This window comes from Eschrichtius robustus, chromosome 5 (assembly GCF_028021215.1).
Source record: "Eschrichtius robustus isolate mEscRob2 chromosome 5, mEscRob2.pri, whole genome shotgun sequence".
Classification (NCBI taxonomy): Eukaryota; Metazoa; Chordata; class Mammalia; order Artiodactyla; family Eschrichtiidae; genus Eschrichtius; species Eschrichtius robustus.
The window spans coordinates 7520700-7545579 of NC_090828.1; the positions used below are offsets into that span (position 1 = coordinate 7520700).

Consider the following 24880-nt stretch of genomic DNA (forward strand, 5'->3'; position numbering starts at 1 on the left):
ACAGATGAGGAAACTAAGGCACAGACAGGCGACAGGTAAGTGGAGGAGGCAGAATCTGAACCCAGGTAGCCTTATCCACTGCACTCCACTGCTGTGGAGGGGGATTCAGAGGGCTCTCCTGATCGCTCTTTCTGCCGGTGTGCCCTGCGTAGAGGAAAATGACAGCACCCAGCAGGGGTAAAATCACCATAAACGTTCAATGACTGTATGAACTCGTGAATGAATGGAAGCACCCAGAAGGGCTCCAAGACCAGGCACTGGAGATTCCTTCCTAGCTCCCAGCCATTGTCAATGATGCAAATACTTTTTCTGATTTAGGGCAAGCCACCAAGGCACCCTCCTTGAGCCCCATTATTCACTTGTTTACGCACAGGTGTCTACGATGCAAATATGCAGGTAGCTGTTCAAGTAACTCAGCTGAGGTTTGGGGTAAGGAGGGATTCTTTAGGAAAGTCTGGATTCAGAGTCCATCTGGCAGCATTGCACCAGCAAACCTGTTTGAATCTGAAACCAGGATCAAATGCATTTGCCATCTGGCAGTTTTCCTGTTTTGTTTTTAATTTTCAGACGGCACACAAACGCACTCTCATTTCCCTACAATCTCACACGATTAAGCGCTTGCTGTTTCGCTTGTCCTGAGGGAGTTGATGAGCTGGTCGCTGGCTGGGAGCTCCTGCTGGGCAGGGTGCGCAGAGGGAGGGATCGCCCCGCACAGGAAGGAGGCACCTACCTTGGCTTCAAAGAAGTCCTTGGCACCTTTGACGCCCTCCAGGGCAACATCGATCTCAGAAAGCTTCGCCAGCGCCATCAGCCCACTGTCTTCCTGTAGTTCCCCCGCTGCGGCCTTGTGGAATATGAGCAGGAACTACAGGGGAAGGTTGATTAGGGTCAAAGTCAGCATCACCGAGAGATCTGCAACAGTCCCCTCTGGCCTGAGCTAGGGTCATTATAGCCAAGCCTATTAAAAGGGGTGTATATGTGTCCGTGTGACAAATTATTTTGTCAAAGCTGAAAGCATAGGGAATTCCCTGATGGTCCAGAGGTTAAGACTCTGCCCTTCCACTGCGGGGGGCATGGGTTCGATCCCTGTTCGGGGAACTAAGGTCCCACGTGACCCGTGTGAAGAAAAAAAAAAAAAAAAAAAGAAAGAAAGACAGAAACCAAACCTGCCTATTTTTCCACAAGGATGTAGGGGAATGGGCACCCTTATATCGAGCTGATGGGAGTGTAACTTGAATCAAAATTTTTGGAGGGCACTTTGGAAATATTTACCAAAGATAAAATGTTTTCACCCTACCAATCATTAATTCCACTGCTGGGAATCTATCCTTTAGAACCATTTACACAATAGTTTAAGAAGCATTGTCTGTAAAAGCAAAAAATTGGCAACATCCTAGTTAACAGCTATGAAAGAAAAAATCCAGTAGACCTGTATGTACTATTTTTTAAAACTAAATAATTCAATATTTCTGACATTTTTGAACCATTCCTATTTTCCATTTGTGTCCCATTTTTGGCATTAGACTATTTACCTTTTTTGGTGTTTTCTAAGAGATCTTTATAGAACCTTGTCCCAAATACTTTATGTTTCAAATACATTAGCTCTGTCACTTCCCTTTCAATTTTGTTTACAGCAAAATTTTTTCAAAAATTATCAATCTTTCCTTTTCTCTCACCAATGTTATGCTTAGAAAACCCTTCCTTGCCACCAAGGTTACAGAAACAATTGCCTGTGTTTTTGTCTACTGCCTTTATGACTTTTTTAAAAGCGTAAATATTTAATCTCAAATTTATTCTGATTTGTCATGTGAAGTTTATCATTAACCTTATTTTCTTCCAAATGGTTAGCTAGTTATCCCCACATCATTTATTGAATAATCCACCCCCTTCCTCCAGATTCAAAATGTGACCTGAATGAATTTGTCTTTAAAGCCAACTTGTACTAAGACCTCTGCAAAATAAATTTTTAAATAAATAAATAGGCCAACCTGAAAGAGCTGTCCCTGCCCCTCCCCACCCCCACCTGCACGTCCTTCCATCAACCCCAAGGAAGTTTTATGGCTTTTTACTTCTCTTCTTTAAAAAATTTTTGTGAATTTATCTATCAGACATCTTCTTTCCAACTTCCATAATTTATTTTTCCATCTAGAAAGAATAAAAACTGATGTATTCCAAGTCATCCCAGAAAGAGGCTCCTCCAGGTTTTCAAGTGCCTAAAATATGTGTGAAATTTCAGTTTTCAGGGGTTTTTTTCGTGACCATCTCCTCTAAAGATTGTCTTCCCCAAGAGGAAAGAACATGAGCTAAAGCAGAGTGAGAGGTAAGACAACTTCAGCACGCTTTTTCCAAATTCCAACTTGTGTCTTTTACTGCCAACGCTCTTAATCCCTAGAGGGAAGCGTGTTTCATTAAGTGAAAGTCTCGGCTTCCACCACCACCACCCCAAAACGCCTTGCCAGAAAGCCTTTCTTTGTAATTCTTGCTTCAGGGGTCCTAACTCCACTGTGGACATCGCCAAATACAAAGCAAGCGGTGAAGCAAGATGCTCCAGGACTTTCAGGTTCACGGAGGCCGCCATGGTCAGCTTGACTCTACAGAAACGCCACGTTCACCCACCTGCAGCTTCAAACTCTCTCACTAGAGGCCGGCAGAGACTCAGTTTGCTGCAGACTATCCGAGCCAGAACACTGGCTCCAAAGAAGCCTTGGAAATCAAGCCTACTGAAGGAGGTGAGGCCCCCCAAGAATAGGATGGGGGACAAGGGGGCAGGGGGACGGTTGTGGTCGGGCTCTCATGGAAGAGACTGAAGCAGCCAAGACTTCAGCGCTGCAAACGTGAGCCTCGGGCAGAGAGAAGGAGTAAAATACCCATCCATCCCTCAGTACCCTGCCCATCCTTAAAGCACTTAGTTACAGAAGCCACCCCCCTCCCCAATGCTCCCTACGGTAAACACAAAACAGATAGCTCCTCCATACCAGGGAGGCAGCTTAGGAAAGATGGAGCACTGACCCCAGCCTAGCAGCAATCCAAGTGACCTGGCGGGGAGGGGGTGTCTCTTCATCTCTGAAACTCATTTTTCTCACATCTGCAGCAGAGATGACAATGTTGGTATTTACAGAAGGGCTTAAGGTGTTCCTCAAGGGTCCCGGCCACGTGTGCTCACTCTCACTCTGCCAGCTCAGCGGATGACCACCAGCAGCTCTGTCCTAACTTAGGGGTCCCCCCAGCCCCAGCCAGTTAAAAAAGAAAAAAAAAAAATCCAGCTCAACCTGAAAATGTTCAGCCTTCCCTAAAGCATGCCAGACTTTCCCATTTAATGTATTACAATCACCAATCCCTGAATGACAATTTCTCCAACTGCCCAGCCTTGTTTGTCTCCCTATTTATAGTCCACAAAGACTGGTATGTTGTAGAGAATTGGAAAGTGTCCTAGCTGTGACTCTGAGCAAAGAGGGGGGAGGGAAGGAGAAGCAGAAAACAAAGAAACAGAGAGAACTAACAAAGCTAAAAAGCAGTTTCAGACACAAGCTGTCAAACGCTTCTGATGAATTTAAGGAAATTTTTTTCTGATTGAATTTTTTTTAAAGATTTTTTTGATGTGGACCATTTTTAATGTCTTTATTGAATCTGTTACAATATTGCTTCTGTTTTATGTTTTGGGTTTTTTTGGCCGCAAGGCATGTGGGATCTTAGCTCCCCGACCAGGTATCGAACCTGCAGCCCTAGCAATGGAAGGCGAAGTCTTAACCACTGGACCGCCAGGGAAGTCCCAAATCTAAGGAAATTTAAAATTTCATGGCTCTGATTGATGACGCAAACACTTGCCCACATTAGTTGGAGCTCTTAGATGGCAAGTGACAGAAACCCACTTGTTGGCTTAAGTAAAAAGGAGGTATTCGTTATACAAAAAGGATGTCTCAAAAACCCAAGGGTAAAATGCAGTGACCTGGAAGAGGACTGGAACAGGGAGAGGCAATGTTCTCAGGACTGGAGGCAACATTCCCTCTCGAGCTCTTGTGTCTGGACCACTTGAGAGAAAATGGTTGCCCCACACTGAGTTATTCTTATGGGAAGAGCCACCTGCACAGCCCACGTGCAGTACTTCAGCCCCAGTTTCAAATTCCCAGATAGGGAATCCAACTGACCTAGTCTAGCCAGAGGTCCATCCATGGTCCACTCAACCATGAACAGGCAGGGGTGCAACCCAGTACAGCCAGGGCTGCCAGGGACCCACCCCAGAGAGGGTAAGGTGGGAGGAGAAAACAGGACCTACAGTTCTCAGTACGAACATGTAATCTAGTAAACCCCTTATCCAGCCTTTGTACAAAACTACCACACATCTGGTCTTGGAGCAATTCTGCTTTGAGACAGGTGTAATGGAATTAGTAAGGACTACAAGAAAAAGAGGGGAGGATATTAAGGCCTCGCTGTCTGCCTCCAAAGGAGAATGAGGTGGTGAGTGCCTGGAATCGGATTCTAGATCCCTACAGCTATGGACATAGAACTGCTAACTCTGGTCCATCCTTATGACTTCTTCTACATGTCTGCACACGTACATAAACCATAAATGCAAACAATTATATTTTATTTTTTAATTAATTAATTTATTTTAATGATTACTTCTTTTTAAAAATATTTATTTATTTATTTTTGGCTGCGTTGGGTCTTCGTTGCTGCGTGCAGCCTTTCTCTAGTTGCGGAGAGCGGAGGCTACTCTTTGTTGCGGCGCGCGGGCTTCTCATTGCGGTGGTTTCTCTTGTTGCAGAGCCACGGACTCTAGGCACGCGGGCTTCAGTAGTTGTGGCTCGTGGGCTCCAGAGCGCAGGCTCAGTAGTTGTGGTGCACGGGCTTAGCTGCTCCACGGCATGTGGGATCTTCCCGGACCAGGGCTCAAACCCGTGTCCCCTGCACTGACAGGTGGATGCTTAACCACCACACCACCAGGGAAGCCCTAAACAATTATATTTTATATACAGTTTGGAAATTTGCTTTTATCCCTGCTTTTTACATTGTCAACATGTGTTCTCTGGTCATCAAACACTGTGCTCTTGAATACATCATCATTTATAATGGTTCCATATATGCCATCTTCTAAAATGCCCCTCGTGTGCATATATTATTTTCATAATTGGAAGAGAAATGGTTTAAAAGAAAGATCGATTTCCTTGTATGTTGGGGGAAAGTAGCTTTTATTTAGATGTAACTCACTTCAGTTGAGTTAATCCAAAGAAAAAGAAAGGGAATACAAACTCACCAAGCACCTACAAAGTGCCAGGTCATGAGGACACCTGTGATGATGGTGGAGCTGTTGACTATGGTGCCTCGTGGCACATGACCTGGGTCTAGCCAATCACAGTACCCTGGATGCAATGACTGGTCCAGGAGGTGGGCGTGTATCCCTATTAGGGCCAATCAGAAGCCTTCTCCTGAGACTGGTAGGGACTCTGGGATAAAGAAGCCCTCTATCCCCTGGGACAATGTAGCCTGGAGCTGCCAGCAGCCATCTTGTCATATGCCAGGGACAACACCCTATTTGGAAAGAAAAGATGAGGTGGACACAGAAAAAGGCACATTCAAGATACGGCAAGAGGAAGACTCTGAATTACTTGTGACTAAAGCACTTCCACTTCTTCATCTCCCAGGTATGTAAGCCAATAGTTGTTTGTTCTTTTCTTGTTTAAATTAGCTAGCATTCTCTTTCCCTCAGTTGCAATCAAGAGTTGCAATCATTCCCTCAGTTGCAATCAAGAGTTCTAACTGATGGAGGCATAGAAAGAGAACTTGGTTCTCGAAACAGTCCTGAGCAAAAGCTATTAACAGCCCTATTTTAAGGACAGAAAAACTGAAGCTGAGAAGTAAAATAACTTGCTCCAGTTTTGCAGCTCTGTGTGGAAGATGGAGGTTGGGCTGTAAGCCTCTTTTCATTACACAAACGCAGCATCGGCCCACTAGTGGCTTACAACATGTGCAGAAACCAGCAGGGTGAGACACTAAGAGCAGGAGGTTAGGCTGTGGAGTATTAATGGCAAATGCATCTACACGTCCAAATCCTGTACCTCTGGGTACAACTCCCAGAGCTGGGACCACAGTGGGGCCCTGAACTGACAAAAGACTGAATGTGAATGTCACCGAAGGCCTGTAGGCAGGTTGAGGACCCACAACAAAACCCTTTGGAGATGTCCAAGCCTCTGATGTCCACCGTCTGCGCGAAATGGCCAAGCCAGCAGCTAACCAAAAGCTAACTGAGCATCTTGGATGCAGAGAGGGGCACATTTGGGTGGCTCCTGGGTAAAACAGGGGGAGGGATTGTGTCTTAGCTCAGTTGCTGACTTGCACAGACTTTCTAAGCACCCTCAGTTTCTGTTCTCCAGAGGTCACAACTTTGCCGTAGAAGTTCTTTCCCCAACCCTGCCTCCAAAGCTTCGCCAAGGCATGATCCTTTACCTTCTATACTCCAGGGGTACCCAGATTGGAAAGAGCCAATGCCCAGCCTGAATGATACAAAGGAACCAAATGAGAGGCGAGGGAGACAGAGAGGCAGCTGGGAAGTTGAATGTGGTGAATGATGGGGGGAGGCTGTAACGCAGGCCCAGCCCTGAGCTGGGACCTGATTTCAGGCAAGTGCTGACCCTTTTGGTCTTCTAGCTCCTTAGCCTTGAAATGAGAAGCCTGGTACCAGATTATCCTGAGCGCTGTGCCCAACACAGGTTTTTTGTGATCCTTCTCCATATCCGCCAGTTCAGGAAAGGAAGAGATGGAAGATTCTGGAGTTGATCTGTGGGCAGTGAGAGGCAAGGCCAGCTGGGGAAGGGACTCATGGCTGCTAGGTCAGCTGCAGAGACCCCCAGGAAGAGCATCCAAAGGCCCTATCTAGCCTGGAAAGATGACCAGTATTTGGCTAAAGTTCTCACTCTCAGAAACCAGGATGCCTGCACTCCACTCTTTCTGGAATAACCAAGGTTAAACACCAGGAGACAAGAACACAGTCCTCTCTTCTCTCAACTCCCGAGGGCCCCAAAAGAGACACGACTGAAAATGAGACCACAGCAGCTGGGCTAACGTCCAAGCCTCTAGCCTGGATGGTGTCGCTAAAGTTATTCTAACAACAGGTCACTGACAGATCTAAAAACCTTTCCGCGAGACCCAAACACACAAAACATGGAATTCCCTTCCTTGTAGAGCTGCATCCTTGCCGTGGAAGAAACCCAATGGCCTTGAGATTTATTCCCCACGATAAAAATGGCTGAGGTTTTCATCCATTGGGGGATCAGGTGACGCCATGTGCTCTTCCAGGAAGATATCTGTACGAACACAATTTCAGGCTTTCAAAGACCAAAAAAACCCATCCTTGGACCTGTTTGGAGGGTATGGTCAATGGGCACAGAGTAAGACCCTTTGTATAATTTCTTTTTTCTTTCTTTCTTTCTTTTTTTTTTTTTTTACTATTTTTAAATGCTTGTTATAAAATTAACAGTTTAAATATATGCTTTAAGTATAAAATTATAAAACCACCAACACTTTGCACCCACAAACATCCACAATGAATATTTTGGTGAACATCCCTCCAGATTTCTCAGTACTTACCATTTTACTCAGATGAGGTTATCCTACCCACACTGACTTTCAATCTGCTTGCTGAGCATTTTTTCATGCCAGCACTGTGGTTCACTAGCTCCTTAAATTTATTTTAAAAAGCAGAACTGTAGGTTAAATATCCAAGCAGCACTCAAGAGAAGCCAAAGCCATTTTCACTCCAGGGGATGGTAAATCTGCAAGTCCTCTCACTCAGGGCCACCCCCCCTCCTCCAGGGGCTCAGGGCCAGCAGGACGCAGGTACCTCACGGAAGCTGAGTTTGCCATCAAAGTCCTCGTCCACCTCCTTGATCATGCTCTTCAGGCCCAGGTGGGTCTGGGGGGCCCCGAGCTTCTCCATCATCAGCTTCAGCTCCATCAGGTCAATGAAGCCATCCCTTCCGGCATCATACCTGTAGGTCAAAGGCAGGGCGCCGGTGAGGGATGGCCATGGCCAGGACCAAAGGACACTTGTTAATCTACCAAATGTGTAATGCTTTTGGCCTTATTTACTGAAAAATGACTCAAAAGACTCCTGCCTTGCAGTGCCCACCTGGGTCACTGCCTTGGAAGGGTCCCCTCTCTCTCCTCCAACACCTCTGGGGCTCTGCGGGATATGACTCAAAGTGGGTCTTGTACTGCAGGAGTGTTTTCATGTCTTTCAACTCCTTAATTAGGCCATACGTTTCTTGAGGATGAAAACCATGCTCATCTACCTTGATTTTTCCCAGTTTGGGTCAACGAACATCAACTGAACCTCCTGATGCTGGACCATAGAAGAGCTGCTGCAGGGCGCCCCACGCACCCACTCTATTACATGGAGCAACTGACAGTTCTGGAAGCCTCCCCTTGGTCACCGGCCCCTGGGTCTCCGCCGCTCCCAGTTCCACCAACCCCTCCTCTCGTCCTCTGGTCTCCTGTCTCTGGAAACTGCTTCCCGCCCTGGTGCTGGGCTGTGAGTCAGGCCTGGCCCCAGCACTGAGGTTCCATGCTTTGCCCTCCAGCTCACAATCTAGTCTCCAGGTCTGAATGGTCACATCTGTGTGTCACAGATGAGCGGGGTGGTGGCTCTGCCCTCCTGGCCAAGTTTCGACACAGAGCCAGCACCTCTGCTGGCTGTCCCCCCACCCGCCAGCCACCTGCAGGAAACGACCCCAGCCTCCCCATGGCAGGGGTCCTGGCCCTGCCCTCTACTCCCGAGTGCCTGGTCAGCCCCGTGGAGCCCTCCTCAGCCTTCTGTCCTTCTGCCCCGGTCACTCCACCACCCCCGCCCTTCTCTATACACTTGGGCTATTATGGAGTTTCCTCACAGACTCGCTGGCTCTTTTCCCGTCAAGTCCATCCCATTTCCCGCTCCCCAGAGATCACCTGTTTCTCAGGTATGAACATCATGCTTTCAGAAACAAATCCGTTCATAATAGCCCAAAGGCAGAAACAACCCGAGTGTCCACTGACAGATGAACAGATAAACAAAATGAGATATATCCATACAGTGGGATATTATATATTTACACAATAGAATATTATTCGCCATTTAAAAAATGAAATTCTAATACATGCTACAACGTGGATGAACATTGTCAACATTATGCTAAGGTTGAAATAAGCCAGATGCAAAAGGACAAACGCTGCATAATTCCACTTATATGAGGTATCTAGAATTCATAGAGACAGAAAGTAGTTACCAGGGACCAGGGGAAGCGGGGCGTGGGGGGTGGGGTTATTATTTCACGGGTTCGAGTTTCAGTTTGGGATGAGGAAAAGGTCCTGGAGATGGGCGGTGGCGAGGGTTACACAAGAATGTGAGGGGCTTCCCTGGTGGCACAGTGGTTGAGAATCTGCCTGCCAATGCAGGAGACACGGGTTCGAGCCCTGGTCTGGGAAGATCCCACATGCCACGGAGCAACTGGGCCCGTGAGCCACAATTACTGAGCCTGCGCGTCTGGAGCCCATGCTCCGCAACAAGAGAGGCCGCGATAGTGAGAGGCCCGCGCACCGCGATGAAGAGTGGCCCCTGCTTGCCACAACTAGAGAAAGCCCTCGCACAGAAACGAAGACCCAACACAGCCAAAAATAAATAAATTAATTAATTAATTAAAAAAAAAAAAAGAATGTGAACGTACACTGATCTCAACACTTACATGGTTAAGATGGTAAACATAAAAATCAAATACATGAACAAACAAACAAAACAGGCTTCTTCACTGTCTATCACCCCCCAGCCCCAGCTCCACAAAAGAAACCACCATTGTTAGGAACCGCAGTACCAGCCGCCAAGAAATGTAGCCTGTGGGCAACCAGAAATCTAACCCTGTGGGCTGGTGGTATTTTGAGGCCCATGTGGCCACGCTGGAGATGAGGCCCGGTAGTCCCCAGTGTGCCCTGCTCCAGCCACAGTGGCCGACTCATGCCATTCCTCCCACCCAGAACATACCTCCACCCACCCTCCTCGGTGGCCTTTTCTGTCCCCTGGAGCCGGGGAGCCGCCCCTTCTTCCTCTGATCGCTGGCAGCCCTCTGTGCCTCAGCAAACGCCACCTCCTTCAAGCAGGTCTGCGCTCCCGCTGGGCTCCCACTCCCTCCCTGCCTGGAAGGATCACGTTGTGAGATGCTAAAGGACACAGACAATACCCCTGGAATCCTGTTGGTGAGCTCTGAGGACCCTGAAGGACAAGACAGGTGTTCCAGTGTGGTTTCCAGGAAGCGGGCAGACTGAATGAATCACAGATGGACCAGCCCAGGATCTAGTATTATCAAGGGATGGCACTTAAAAGAGGAAGCAATGATTGCCACGGGTCCCCTAAAAGTAATTCAAGGATTGGCCTCATTTACTTGGTTTTTAACTTCTTTTTATGGATTTTTTTTGTTTTTTTTGTTTTTGGCATGCATGAGGGATCTTAGTTCCCCGACCAGGGATCGAACCCATGCCCCCTGCAGTGGAAGTGTGGAGTCTTAACCAGTGGACTGCCAAGACAAGTCCCCACTTCTTTTTAAAATAACAGCTTTATTGAGCTATAATTTACATACCATAAAATTCACTCGTTTAAAATTGCACAACTCAGTGATTTTTAGCATATTCACAAGGTTGTGCAGCCATCATCACTATCTAACTCCTCAACATTTTCATCACCCCAAAAAGAAATCCATGCCCTGTAGCAGTCGTTCCTCATACCCCTCTCCCCAGCCCCTAGCAACTACTAGTTTGCTTTCTGTCTCTATGGTTTTGCCTATTCTGGACACTTCATATAAATGGCATCGTACGATATGCGACCTTCTGTGTCTGGCTTCTTTCACTTAGCATAATGTTTTCAAAGTTCACCCAGCTTGTAGCACACGTCGATCAGTACTTTATTCTTTTTATTCATTGCTGAATAATATTCTATTGTATAAATATACCATATTTTGTTTATCCATTCACCTGCTGATAGATGTTTGTGTTGTTTCCACTTATGGCTGTGACGAATAATGCTGCTAAGAATACTCACATACAAGTTTTTTTGTGGACATTTGTTTTCGTTCCCCTTGGGTATATAACCAAGAGTAGAATTGCTAGGTCATATGCTCATTTGCTTTTGAAACAGGGTTGTCAAGCTGGTCCAACAGAAAACTATGACTGACCTATTATCTCTACCAGAGTCAGCAAGCCCCCTCTATTAGGCTTCTGGAGAATGCCAGGGAATGCCATACAATTCAGCGGCTTGCCTGTTAGGTGTAGGGCCACCTAGGAAGAGTGCTGACTATCAAATTTGCTGGTGACACAAAGCTGGGACAGAGTCTAGGCCCAAAGGATCTCAGCAAGCTGGTGACGGCCGGAACTGGGCTCTGTGTATGGACATGACAGAGACGGGTATTAGCCAAGCACAAGGAAGACCTTTCTGGCAAAAACAGCTAACACAAGACCTGAGGTGAGAAGAGCTCTTACAAACAGGCCGGAGGGACGGTCTCTGTTACAGGGAGTCCTAGTCAAAGTAAACAGGCTTCTTTAGTGTGGAACTTTCCAGAGCCTTCCATATGGTCACGTGTCTGAAACTTACCAGAGGGAAACAGCACCCAGACTCATCCGACCACACAGTCCTCTGTGTTCAGGGATTTTCCACTGGAGGAGGCATGTCTAAGCAATCGAGTGTTCCAAGGAAAACACTTTGGGAAGCGCTCCTCAGGGCAATTCTACCTTAGGCAGGCGGCCCGTTAAACGGCCCCTATGTTCCCCTCCAGGCCGAGATTGTGAATGAATGTCCTCTGCCCGCTGCTCAGCGAACAGTGCACGTTCCTGTGAAGTTTGCAGAGGAGACTGAAGCCACGAAGGGGGATGCATTCAAGATGTGGATCTTTCGGAGCACAGGCAGAGGTTTGGTGTCTGAACTCAGAGAAGAAAGGAAGGAAAGTGAAGGGAGGACGAGAGCAGCTGAAAAGCTCAGGGGTAAAGAGAGGGGAGGGGGCCCCAGAACAGGAGATGAATTGGGGCAAGATAAGAACAGGTCAGGGAACAAGGCAGGAATTTGTCCTCACCCAGCAGGGGCAGGAAGGACCAGGGCTCCCCGCTCACCTGGACCCACAGCTAGCTCAGCCTCCCCAGCACAAATGGCAGTCAACATAGGGTCGTGGCAGAGAGGGTTTCGGAGACCTTATCCCTGGCATTTCTCTGGGGTTCTAACTGAGAAGAGTCAAGAAGGGTTGGAAAACCTCTTTTAGGCCCTCAAGCTGGAAACATTCTCCAAGCCTAAGAAAGAGGACAAATATGTGAGAAAGGGCCTTGGCAAAGTCTGGGTGACAGGTTAAAGGAATTCCAATTTCTTTCAATAGGCAGGAAATTTTGGTTTGACCACTTTGGTGAGTATGGGCCTGGGAGCAAAAGCACACCACCTTGGTGGGCAAATCCCAGACAGAAGAAAGGGCCAGAACACTTCCATGGTGGCACAGGGGTTAAGAATCCGCCTGCCAACGCAGGGGACACGGGTTCGAGCCCTGGTCCAGGAAGATCCCACATGCCGCAGAGCAACTAAGCTTGTGCACCACAACTACTGAGCCTGTGCTCTAGAGCCCGCAAGCCACAACTACTGAGCCCACGAGCCACAACTACTGAAGCCCGTGTGACTAGAGCCCATGCTCTGCAACAAGAGAGGCCACCGCAATAAAGCCACGCACCGCAACCAAGAGTAGCCCCCGCTCGCCACAACTAGAGAAAGCCCGCTTGCAGCAACGAAGACCCAACGCAGCCAAAAATAAATAAATAAATTTAAAAAAAGAAAAAAAAGAAAGAAAGGGCCAGGTGTCCTGCCAGGAGCACCAGTTTGGCACACGAATAAAGCCTGTGTGTGGACTGAGAGGGGATGTCTCCAAGGCAAGAAGGGCAGGAAAGAAAGGGGTCACGAGTCAGCCACTGCCTCAACTCCCAGGGACTCAGCAAAGACTGCGTCCCTTTGTTCCTGCCTGAAGCACCAGCCAAGCCCATAGTTAAGTCCTGGGAGGACCATAAATTGACCGCATTAGTGGTGTCCTCGTCCCTCCCCATGGAACTGGGATTTGTAATCCAGAAGTGCATCCTTCCCTCTTTAAAGTGACCATCTCCGAGGGTTTGTCCACAGCCACTTCCTTCAGGGCCTGCATAGGCAAGACAGGCAGGAAAAACCTCCCAGGTCCCCCTCATCAACTTCCTGTTTCATCTGCTCCTCTCAAAGAATCCGACTACCATATGCGTTCCGCACACACAATGGGATTCAAAGCCCCTAATAACTACAACTAGCCTGCTTTGCAGTTCCCAACACATTATCTCATATACTAACCCTTTCATCTTTACGACAGTCCTATGAAGAATTCGTAATAGCCGCCTGCGTTTACTGTTTATTGAGTGCTCACTAAGTGCCAGGCACTATGCTAAATCACCTGATTTAATTCAGCAGTGCTGTGAGGTGGTAATGAGTCACCCCATTTGACAGGTCGTGAAAGCTGAGGGGTGCAGTGAAGCCAATTGCTGTGGATCAGAACTAACCTGGCGCTTTCAAGCGGGTGCTCGGCTTCACGTGGGAACAAGGAAGGCAGGAATGACCACGAACTCAGCTTCTACTATGTGCCCCTTAACTCAGTGGGGAGCCAGGGGATGGATAGAGTGCATACACAATGTCCCAACAAACAGACCACTAGTTAACTGTGCGATTCACACCTTTTACAATTTATATCTGATGACTTCGGTAGGAATAATTGGAGCCATGTTGCTGAGTCCCACATGTGTGTGGGTTCTGATTCTGGTCTCGGAGTGCTGTATCACCAGCTGCCCACATACGCAACATTATTCACTTTTGCCCGAGAGAATACCGATGTCTCACAAACATTTGAAGACACGGTCTCACCAACACAGCCCTTCAAATAGATTTGATCTGCTTTAACCCTCCAACACTCCTTTAAGGAATGTCACACTGTCAGGCTGACGAAGAAACCAAGCCCACCTAGGTCAACCAACCGAAGGTCACTAGGCCCAGCGAGGTTAGCCCCCGGGCATCCCCACTTGATGCCCAAGCCCACAGCCCGACCGCGGGGCCGGGCAACACCGCCACCAGACGTAGGTTTGGGGGACGGAAGACTTGATAGCAGGTCGGTCCTTACAGGATGCCAACGTGGCCCCTCCGGTGACAGTTGACAGAGACAAGCCAGCCAAAGCTGAGGCAGAGAGGTGTCCTGGGGAAGCAAGGTGTTAAACGGATAAAGGCCCTTCTGAAAGCTGTAGGACAACTTCAGCAACGCATTCCACCGTGGGTGCGCTTGAAGGAAGCTGGAGGTGAGGACCCCTAGCAGAGGGCCCCAAGGCTGGACCGGGGGCAGAGCACTCACCCTCAACCTTCTCAGAGCCCCTCTCCTCAAGTAACTGCAGCGTGAGGACCCCCTGAGACAAGGCCATCTGCGAACAGGTGACCTTACGCCAAACTTCTGGGCCCGTGGGAGAGGTGAGTGCGGTCGGATTTGTTTTCTTCATTCTGGAAACCCCTTTGCTTCCAGTCCTTCCACGAAAACTCCATCACATTCCTTGCAATTTGGAATCCAGCCCCATGGAGAGGGAGCAGCACCTAGAAGAACCTGCCCAGGTCGGGCCCACCTGCACTGCCCAGCAGGCAGGGCCACCCACTAGGTGTGGGACCAGGCCCCAGGGGAGTCGGGGAGGGAGCTCCAGCCCTAGGCTCATCTGGGGCTCTCCTTCTTCCTACAAACCTGGCCTAAGCTGCATCGCTCTCCCCCTATTTCTTTTTCTTTTTTTTTTAAATAAATTTATTTATTTATTCATTTATTTAATTTTTGGCTGCATTGGGTCTTCGTTGCTGCACACGGGCTTTCTCTAGTTGCAGTGAGCGGGGGCTACTCTTTGTTGCGGGGCGCAGGCTTCTCATTGTGGTGGCGTCTCTTGTTGCGGAGCACGGGCTCTAAGTGTGCAGGCTTCAGCGGTTGTAGCACGCAGGCTCAGTAGTTGTGGCATGTGGGCTCAGTAGTTGTGGCTCGTGGGCCCCAGAGCGCAGGCTCAGCAGTCGTGGCGCACGGGCCCAGCTGCTCCGTGGCATGTGGGATCTTCCCAGACCAGGGCTCGAACCCGTGTCCCCTGCATTGGCAGGCGGATTCTTAACCACTGCGCCACCAGGGAAGCCCTCTCCCCCTATTTCTAACCATCAAAATATTTCCTTGCCCCACCTGCCAGTAGTTTATATCTTTCAGATGCTTGCAGGCTCATTGGAGTTCCCTTAAGCCCTTGGCTCCTCCCCCTACCAACATCTTAGCTCCCTGTACCAGTTTTTTTCTATAATTTAAATTTTAACCAAGATTTTTCTTATTAAAGGCAATCCAGGATATTAAAAAAACAAAAAACAAGAAACCTCACTCATAACTCCAAGACCCCGCATCCTTGTTTGTTTCCTAGGGCTTCCTTCTAGCCCTCCTCTGGATTGGTGAGCTTTTTCCATGTCTTTGCTTTAAAATGTCCTCATTCCCTTCATCTTCCTAATCTCCAGGATCTGTTAGGGGGAGATTCCAGTTCCATCAGCACTGCACATGGCCCCGCAGACACAGGCCTGGGTGCAAAGCCAGCCCTGCCATTCATTTGGGAGAGACGGGCTGCCGAGCCCACTGCAGGCTGACTATAACTGAGCTGTCTGTGCCTTGCAGAGCTGTAGAGGGGCCAACAGGAGATAACACGCCAGCACTGGCCCCCGGCACCCAGTAAGCAAGCAACGGGAGGGAGCTATATTTAAAAGTAGGACCTGTCTGCAGCCGTGAAGAGGAAGCAGACATCTTCCAGGGCTGCTGCTCTGAAGAGCTGCCCACACCCACTGGCCTCAAACAGCCTCTACCATCTTTAGCATTCTGGGGGAAACCCAAATCCACAGGCTGCTGTGGCCCCTTGGGCTGAATTGCCAGGAAGCCCTTGATGAGTGACTCTCATCGCCCCGCCTGTCCTGTACGAGAGCATCACAGCTGTCTTCCAAGGGCTCACTTGCAAAGGCTTCCCAACTCAACTGACTGGGGTCATCACAGGTCAGGGGAATGGGGTGGATTGAGGCAGGATGGGCTGAGATCCCTGAACACTGGGCCCACCACCCTGAGTGCCTACGACCTGGGAAAGCCCCTGGCCTGGCCAGAGGGGCCCAGGTGACCCCTAATCCTCACCCCACCAAAGGCCTGCCAGTAAGGAGACAGCAGCAAGGGCGCAGGGGCTGGTTTCCAATGTCCGCCCAGTGCTGGTCCATGAATGGCTTGCTCTCTCAGCTCCACTGTGCAGAGCCCCTGGGTTTTCTTGGTTTTCACCTCCCCAGAATAATCCTGCTATCAAGGAAGAAAGAAGCAGGCCAGCCTTTGTCTGCCTGAAACTCAGCCATCAGAAACTCCCCAGGGATCCCCAGGGGGTAGGGGGGTTCTCAGGAGGGTTGCCCCAGAAAATGCCTTACTCTTAGTGTTGGGGGGAACCACCTATGCCTCAGAGACCCAGAACATGGGAACACACCGGCTTTTCTCCAGAAAGGCCTTGTATGGGAAACACGCACTGCCTTTTCAGACAGGCAGCCTCTGGCAGCCTCTCAAAGTGTGGTCATCCAGGATTATTCGAAATGCAGAATTTCAGGTCCCTTCCCAGACCTGCTGAATCAGAACCTGCATTTGCACAAGATTCCCCGTGCTGCCCAGGCTCTTTCAACTAGGAGAAGGGCACTGTGCCAGACTATCCCCAGAGCAGGTAGCCCTTCCTGGGGCTTTCCTGCTTCTCCCGTGGGTGTCCCTAACTGTGCCCATCCAGATGAGCCTCAGGGTCCCCCGAGCCCATAGGACTGTTGCTCCTCCGTGCTTCCCTGCCTGCCCCTTCTCTGAGGTCCTGGTTTCCTGTATTTTGTGTAGGTCCCCCTTAGCTGTCAAATTATCTGCCCTTTCTTTCCTCCCTCTCTCCCTCCCTCTCTCCCTCCCTTTCTCCCTCTCTTTCTCCCTCCCTCCCCTCCTCCCTCCCTCCCTCCCTCCCTTCGTTCCTTCCTTCCGATTTGCTGCAGACTGAGAAACCACATCTCCAAGTGTGTTACAACTGCATGCAAAGTAAGAGAAAGCAGGACCCAGGAAGGGGGACTCTGAGGAATTAAGTACAAAAGCTTGAGCCCAGAGTCGGATTTCCAATCAGGCTGCTCCCAGCCGCCTTTGTGGGATGAACGTCTGGCTCTTCGAGTCACCTGGCTCACATCTACCTGGGGCCTCTCCAGAGCAGAAGAAAAGCACAAAGACCAGTCCCAGTGGGGAGGCAGATGTACAGACAGTTGAGCTGTGATAAGGCCGGAGCATGGGCAGAGCTGGCTCTAACAGGAGTGAGTGTGCAGAGCCCTGGGAGGGAGCCCCTGTCACCAGTGCAGTCCAGAGGTGCCGGGATGTCCCAGAAGGGGGGAGGGGGCCAGCTCCCACAAGGCATTCTGGGAGAGCTGTGTCTTCTTACGGGTAAGAAGGGCAACCCCCAAAGAGTGTGAAGCAGAGAAGTGACCTCAGATGGCTGTTTCAGAAAGACCCCTCAGCTCCATGTGCAGGATGGATTTAGGGGGGCAGTGGTGGGGGGAGAGTGGAGTGAGCAGTTGGGGGGCATGCAGTAGCCCTCGCTGTGGAGAGGTGCGGGGAGAGAGAAGGTGAGCTGGGAGTGGCAGTGGGTGCAGGTGAGCGCCAGCTTCACCTGTCCTGTGCACAGCCAGTGCTGCGGGGACTTGTTCCTGGGAAATATCCTTCTTTTTCTGGTAAGGGGCCAACATCTTTACAGGCTGCAGGAGACCAGTTGGGTCTCCCTAACCACAGCCTCCTATAGTTCTGCACATGGTGTCTGGAAGTTCGTTAAGAAAGGGCAGGTGGCAGGGCAGAGCTGAGGGGCCACCCCCACCCCTACAGAGCACCCACTGTGTGCTCAGGGCCCCGCAAGACAGCAGAGGGGATGCAGAGTCAGGCAGCTGCTACCCAGGCTTTTGAGACGAGCAGGGAAATCCTCTTTGTCCCAAATACCTGCAGCGGTAGTGCACTGCACCCGCCAGGGACTCCCACGCGGATTCAGGAGGAGAGAGAGCACCAAGCTCCCCCAGCCTCGTGCTCCCAGACTGGCTGCCGTAGCTCAGCAGCGGAAAAGACCTCAGACTGGGAGGTTTCAGCTCCACGCAAACTCTCCCACTGATGCCAGCAGCCCAGTGTGGAAACAAAGCAAGCCAGCCCCCGTGACCACCCTCCAGAGGAACGTGCCGGTGGCAACCAGTTAATAGGCCAGGAGTGCTAAGTGCTTCAGCCACACTGAGGGCACAGATGCCAAGAACCCACGAGTGACCAGGTAGAGAGGGACAAGCCTTGGAAAGCTTTTGACCTGGCAAGTGTGGCAGGGAACAATTCGTCTATTGGAGCCTTGCTGGGCTCCTCCTGAGGAAGGTGGAGGGCAGCAGGGGCTGGCAGTGTGCTCCTGGGGTCAGACTGTCCTGGTTCAAGGCTCCGGTGACATCCTGTGCTGTGTGTCCTTGGGCGAGTTACTCTCTGGGCTTTGTCCAGTTGCTGCCAAGATTACAGGAAGACAGATAAACTCTCAGCTTATCCGTAAACTCATCAGTAAGGGCTCACTTTTTTAGTTTTGGCTCATTAAGAGAAATTTCTCATCAAGAGAAGGACCCTAATCCTGGGGTCTCCCCTTGGTCCTTTTGAAATCGGGGCACCTTTGCTGGGTTTGGATAAGCGCAGGCGGCTGGGGACTCGCTTGGGAACAGGGAATGGAGCAAGTGGATCTGGGAATTTAGAGTTACCGGTTATCCATCCAGGAAGGAGGGGGAGAAGGGCATCCCAGGGGACGCCCGCCCTGAGCACACCCTGATGGAGGCGATGGGGAGGCCACAAGGGCTCTTCTGATCAGGGGTGTCAAAATGAGCCAGGGTGGTTCTTTGCTGTAGTAATGGGGTGTCTTCCCCTTGGCTCCCATCACCTCCTATAAAAGGCCTGATGGGCTGGGAAACTGGGCCAGAGGTGCCTCTGGAAACCTAGTTTGCCTGGGAATCCCCAGGAGCCCTGTGGATCTCCGGGGATGGGTGACCCCAAACAACCCGGGGTTTCCACCCCCAGACCCAGTTAGGCCTGGTGTACCCCCAGTAGTGACCCACACTCCCTCGACTCCCAAGCCCAGGAGCCAGGGAGGGAAATGGCCAGGGGGAGGCCCTGAGGGAGGGGGAGGTCGGGGGCTACAGGCCCAGTGGAAGCGGACTGTGGGGGGACTCAGCCGTCCCTCCACATGGAAAGGAAAAGCACCTGGGCTGCCAGCCTCTGGGTCTTCAGAGCCTCCACCCACAGCTTCCCTGCCAGTGGCCCCTTTCCAGTGTCCTTCCTCTGGGCTGGCACCACCTTAAATCCAGCAGCCCTGCTAGGGGCCTGGACCTGCAGCTCTCTCAGTGGAAAGAACCTGGGGCTGGAACTGGAGTGACCTAATTAAGGCTGCGACTGCACACCAAGTGGTCACGCGATCTTGGGGACAACCTGAGAAGGTGGTCACTTTCCTTTTTCCGCATCTCACTTACAGGCAGGTGCCCTGTGTCACGCGGTTGGTGGCACTGCCGGAGGGTACTACACAACCCCACCGAAGGCTCCTATTCCTGACAGCCCTGGGAGCTGGGAAGCTCCACTGGGGCCGTAATTAGGGCCTCAGGGCAGCTCCAGAAGCAGAGCTCAGGCCCCTCTACAGAGGTCAAGGTACCCCTGCCCTGCCTGTGGCCCTGGGTCCAGCCCTGGGGACTGAAGGAAGAAAGAAGTCAGCCACACTCCACCTTAGAGAGCGGACCCTGCTTTCCCAGGGCAAACACCTGGGAGGAGGGGGAGGGGAACCTCCTAAGAATCAACAATAATGGACAGATTGGAAATTGGGGGTTATGGGAGAGAGACTGTGGGGAACCAACAGCCCAGCAAGAATGGGGCCAGGCTGGGGCAACCAGCGAGAGAGAAGAATGCAGTAGCCAGCTGTGACCGGCCTTGAGGGTCAGCGTGAAGAGTCTGAACTTCGTCCCACGGTCCCCATCTGTACAATGAGGGAGGATAAAAGCACCATCTCACAGTGCTTACAATGTGTAAATGCCGAGAACGGTGCCTGCACACAGCAGGTGCTCTGTAAGCAGTGGCTGTGAGCAGTGGCTGTGCTCAATACAGTTGTCCCTTGTAGGGAAGGGTGTGGGGCGCATGAGCCATTTAGGGAGGGGACAGAGACCCTGTCACTGAGGTCAAGATGGACAGAGCTGCACAGGATCGGGGGCCAGCACCTCTCCAAGGCTGAGACAGAGCTCACCATGTCCCTGTGGGCGCAGAGCTGAGCCTGTCAGCAGCCAGATCTTGTTGGTAGAGGGTTGATGACCGGGGACCACGGTCCCAGGCACAGTGTTCGGTGAGAATTGCCAGGTGGGGCTGGGGGTCCCCAGGAGCTACCTAATCCCAAGGCTAGGATCAACTACAGCCCTGGGGTCCCTTGCCATTCTTACTAGGAAGGGGTGGCAGGGCCAGCCTTAGGCATGTGACAGTTTATAAGTCCTGAACGACATCCTTCTACTTCCTGCAAACCTGATCCGAGCTGGCAGAGTGCTAAGGACATAGTGTCAGCCAGAGGCAGCCTTGTGTGGAGACAGACCACCAGTCCTCGCCTCCAAAATCCAAGAATTTACCTTCATTCAGCAACACGGGGGGCAGCTAGGCAGAGACTGAAAGAAAATAAAACCAGGCCTGGACACCCTCCAACACACACACCTACCCACCCACGACTTGTACAAAGGCCTCCACACTGAGAGAAGGGCCGTTAGCAGCAGAACATCAGGCGGGCACTGAAAGGAACCAGAGCCATCAGTGCAGGTGACGTGCACCAAAGATGGCGCTGGCCACATGCACTCCCGCCTCTCCACCTGGAGACCCTTCTAAAAGGAGAGGAAATCAGAGGCACTCGACTCATGATGATAAAGGGAATAAGGGAGGTTGGAGGGGGGGCTAGGGAGAAGGGGGAGGGTCCAAAGACTTGAGATGAAGAACCCCTGCTTTAACCACGGGGCTCAAGGAGGCAGACACCCAAGGCCAAGGTCTCTGTGCAACCAAGTTAGTTTTCATTTTCCTTTACATCTGGAGGGCTTTTGTTCTTTGTTTTTTGTTGTTGTTTTTTTTTTTTGGCCGCACCACGCAGCTTGTGGGATCTTAGTTCCCAGACCAAGGATCGAACCCGTGCCCTCTGCAGTGGAAGCACAGAGTCCTAACCACTGGACCTCCAGGGAAGTCCCTAAGCCCTTCCTGACCACAGCCCGGCTCAAACACACCTTGGACCACCTCTCAAAGGAGGTAACACCAAGGCAGCCCTTCCAGGGTGCAGAATGTCACCCAGGGATCCCAGCGGCAGGGCACCAGCTGCCCAGCCCTCTTAGTTGGCAGGAGAAGCAGATACATATGTTGTTCCTGCTCCAGCAATAATCTTCCAGAAGCAACTCTGGGGTCCTAGAGCTCTGGGATCACTCTGCCATCCACTTCTGCTTCTGCCTCTTTTTCCCCTGGGGGCTCCCGGCCTGCCCCAGCCAGTGAAACCCCAGGCCACTGACAGGGAGAAAGGCCGAGAAGTGAGGAAAGGGATGAGCAAGACCACCGAAGGCTCACAGGGCTCAGGATTCAGAAGATTCCAAAGCAATTGCCTAGAACAGGGGCCGGCAAACTATAGCCTGCAGGCGAATTCTGCTCACCAAGTCTTATCCGGACACAGCCATGCCAGTTAGTTTAGGTTCCTTGACGTATTGTCCGCGGCTACTTTCGGTCACAGTGGCAGAGTCAGTGGCAACAGAGACCCTAGGGCCCACAAGGCCAAAACAGATTTACTACCTGGCCCTTTACGGACCAAGCTGGCCCAACCCTGGCCCAGAAGGAACTTTGACCGTCGTACAGCCTATCCCACAGCCTCCCAAGAGCCTCACAACCCTTCCCTGCTGCAAAACTCTCACTCCACGAAGACAGACCACACCTTCCAATGGAACTCCAGAGAAAAGGGGCTTACCACCTTTAAGACCATTCTTTTTATTTCTCAACAACTCCAACCATGAGAAAGTTCTTTCTTCTCTACGCTGAACCAAGGCCGTGGCTTCCTTTCACTGAACCCTCATTGCCCACCTTCTGCCCCCCTGAGGTCGAGCAGATCCCCACCAGACTTCAAACTCTCAGCTCCCATCCTCTGGCTCCAAGAGCCTCGGCCCCAAGGCCTTTGACCCATCGAGGGCCTGAACCCCTTCCCAGTCCTGGCTGGCTGCTCCCCCCTGGCTGTGTCCAGGAAGACCACCGCCCCCTGCCCTGAATGCAGCATCTGCACAGTGTCTGCTAGGCTACCCGGGGTTTCTTATACATGGGTGGTGGATGGCTTTTCCAGGATTTGCATCCTTCCCTGTCAAGCAGCATCATGTTAAATCCAGCCCATAGTTCAGAGTTCGTAGAGCTTCTTGAGGGCAGAAACCCCTCCAGATCAATCTGTATAATCCCAGTACCTGGCATGTGCTTCACTGAATGAATGAGAAAACTGAATGAATGAATAGCTCATAGACAGCAGGTGAGAAAGAGGCTCATCATTATCATCATGATGGTATCACAGGGGCAGACATTAGCAAATGTACAGACAGTGCTGGCCATGGGAGCCCAGGGGTGGGAGCGCTGGGAAAGGGGTCACAGAAGGTCCGTGCAGCCTTGGAACCAAAGAAGGATTCAGTGCGGGACTTGGGTCTGTGTCTTGGCAGGCCATTGAGCACAGGTAGAGTTTCATCCTGCAGGATGGCACAGTCCTCGCTCCAACAACTCAGATATCCCTGTATGTAGGCCTTCCAAGGACCATCTAGCATTTAGGACCAGGGGAGCCCTTCAATCACCAACAGTGAAGGGACGCAGAAGCAGGGGGAGGCTGCAGAGTGTGAGCCTGCAAGAGTGCACCTGATACATAGATATTCATGAAGCAGGAAGCTAATAATAGCAAGCTGTGCAAAATCTAGCGTGTGTGCTGGGATCCTACACTGAGTATCTCTTCCCCAAGTCACGGACAGGCCTGGCAGCCACTAGCTCCAGAGCCCGAGACCTGATTCATTCGACACATCCTTAGAGATCCCTGGCTCAGCCACGCCGTGAAACCACACATGATGTAGCCCGTGTCCACCGAGCCCCCCAAATTCAATGGAAGATGGTATTTCTATTTACTAGTTAGTCTGGGGGGTGGGGAGGTATCACAGGGCTAAGAGTATAAATAAAGTTAGAGTCCCCTGGACCTTAACGCTTTGAAACTAGGCACTTAACCAATTTTGCAAGAGAGAAAGGAAAAAGAACTTTTTTTTTTTTTTTTGCATTATGTAAGATTTTAATAAGTCACTCGAATTCTCACAAAACGTGATTCTCTGTAATAAGGAGGGTGGAGGAGGCTTCCCAGGGAAAGGAGGTGAGGAGCAAGGAATGAGGAGAAAGGAAACTCTCTGCAAAGATAAAACTGCCAGGGCTTCCCTGGTGGCGCAGTGGTTGAGAGTCTGCCTGCCAATGCAGGGGACACGGGTTCGAGCCCTGGTCTGGGAACATCCCACCTGCCGCAGAGCAACTGGGCCCGTGAGCCACAATTACTGAGCCTGCGCGTCTGAAGCCTGTGCGCCGCAACAAGAGAGGCCGCGATAGTGAGAGGCCCGCGCACCGCGATGAAGAGTGGCCCCCGCTTGCCGCAACCAGAGAAAGCCCTCACGCAGAAACGAAGACCCAACACAGCCAAAACTTAAGTAATTAATTAAAAAAAAAAAAAAAGATAAAACTGCCAGAAACGGTGGCACCTCCTTCCAGCTCCCCCGACCTCACACTCTGGGCAAAGAAAACCAGTGCAAACCTCTCTCTAAGAAATAGTTCCCAGTTACAGCGTCTTTCTGCCGGAGACCAAGGCCCCAAACAGAAGCCGGCCTGGGTTCTGGCTGACTGCCCGCCAGGAATTCAGACAAGCCCTGGGTTCTCCTGCCCCACCTTCAAGCAGAATAGTCAAATGTGCAAAATCCAGTGCAGGTGAGGGAATTTCAACTCTAAGGTGGATCACCGTGCACTAAAGAGACAATCAGGAGAGTCAGAAGCCCTCGCCTTTCTCTAAGGGGGAAAAAATCACTGAACTTCCAGTTATCTCCATGCACCTTTCCCCGTGTATAAGGCAATTCACTCAAAAGATAAAGATCCACCTCCCCAGTAAACCTCCCTAACGGGGCTCCCTTCACCCCTTTGGCAAATTCCCAGCCCTCCGAGTCCACACCCCTTCCTCCCTCCCTCAGAGAAAAGTCTAGGGAGGAGAAAAAGAAACTGGGGGTGGGGGAGATGAGAAATGAAGAGTTCCAGGGCAGCCCTGCCTTTTCGGGGTTCAGCAGTGATGGGGAGTCAGGTCCTGGCAGGGCGTCCGTGATGTCATCATTTTCGATTCTGATAAAAAGACAACTTTCCCACAGCCAAAGGCTCCTCTCCCCACCCTCTCTCTGGGGCACTGAAACACAAGCTTCTAGTATGCGGCAAGAACTTCACAGCTGCATTTTAAGATGCTGTATTTGGGTCCGCCCTTAAGTGGCTGCCCTCATTACCTCCCTTTGAAAGGGGCCTCTGGATAAGCCCAGGGTAATTAAAATTTCCTGTCTAACCTTGACCGCTCCACCAGCTCGTATTACAGCCCTGGACACACACTGTGGAGTCAGTTTCTTCGGGGCCTTCTCACTCTCCGTTTAAAATCAGGCCACTATTCTCTTGGCCCAGCCTATCCAGTAACACTCTTGGAAACGGAGAGTGAACTTTCTCTGGCGGGGCTGGTGACG

The 24880-nt window shown here is 50.9% G+C and overlaps 1 protein-coding gene across 1 annotated transcript in view; it reads right to left on the reverse strand.

Annotated features, from left to right (window-relative positions):
• Positions 1–24880, reverse strand: part of EFHD1 (EF-hand domain family member D1) — a 42369-nt gene that overhangs the window by 11265 nt on the left and 6224 nt on the right. The window contains exons 2-3 of the mRNA XM_068544203.1: positions 7838–7985; positions 731–865 (exon numbers count right to left, since the gene is read on the reverse strand). Of these exons, the coding sequence (XP_068400304.1) occupies positions 731–865; positions 7838–7985 (283 nt within the window). The remainder of the gene's footprint in view (positions 1–730; positions 866–7837; positions 7986–24880) is intronic.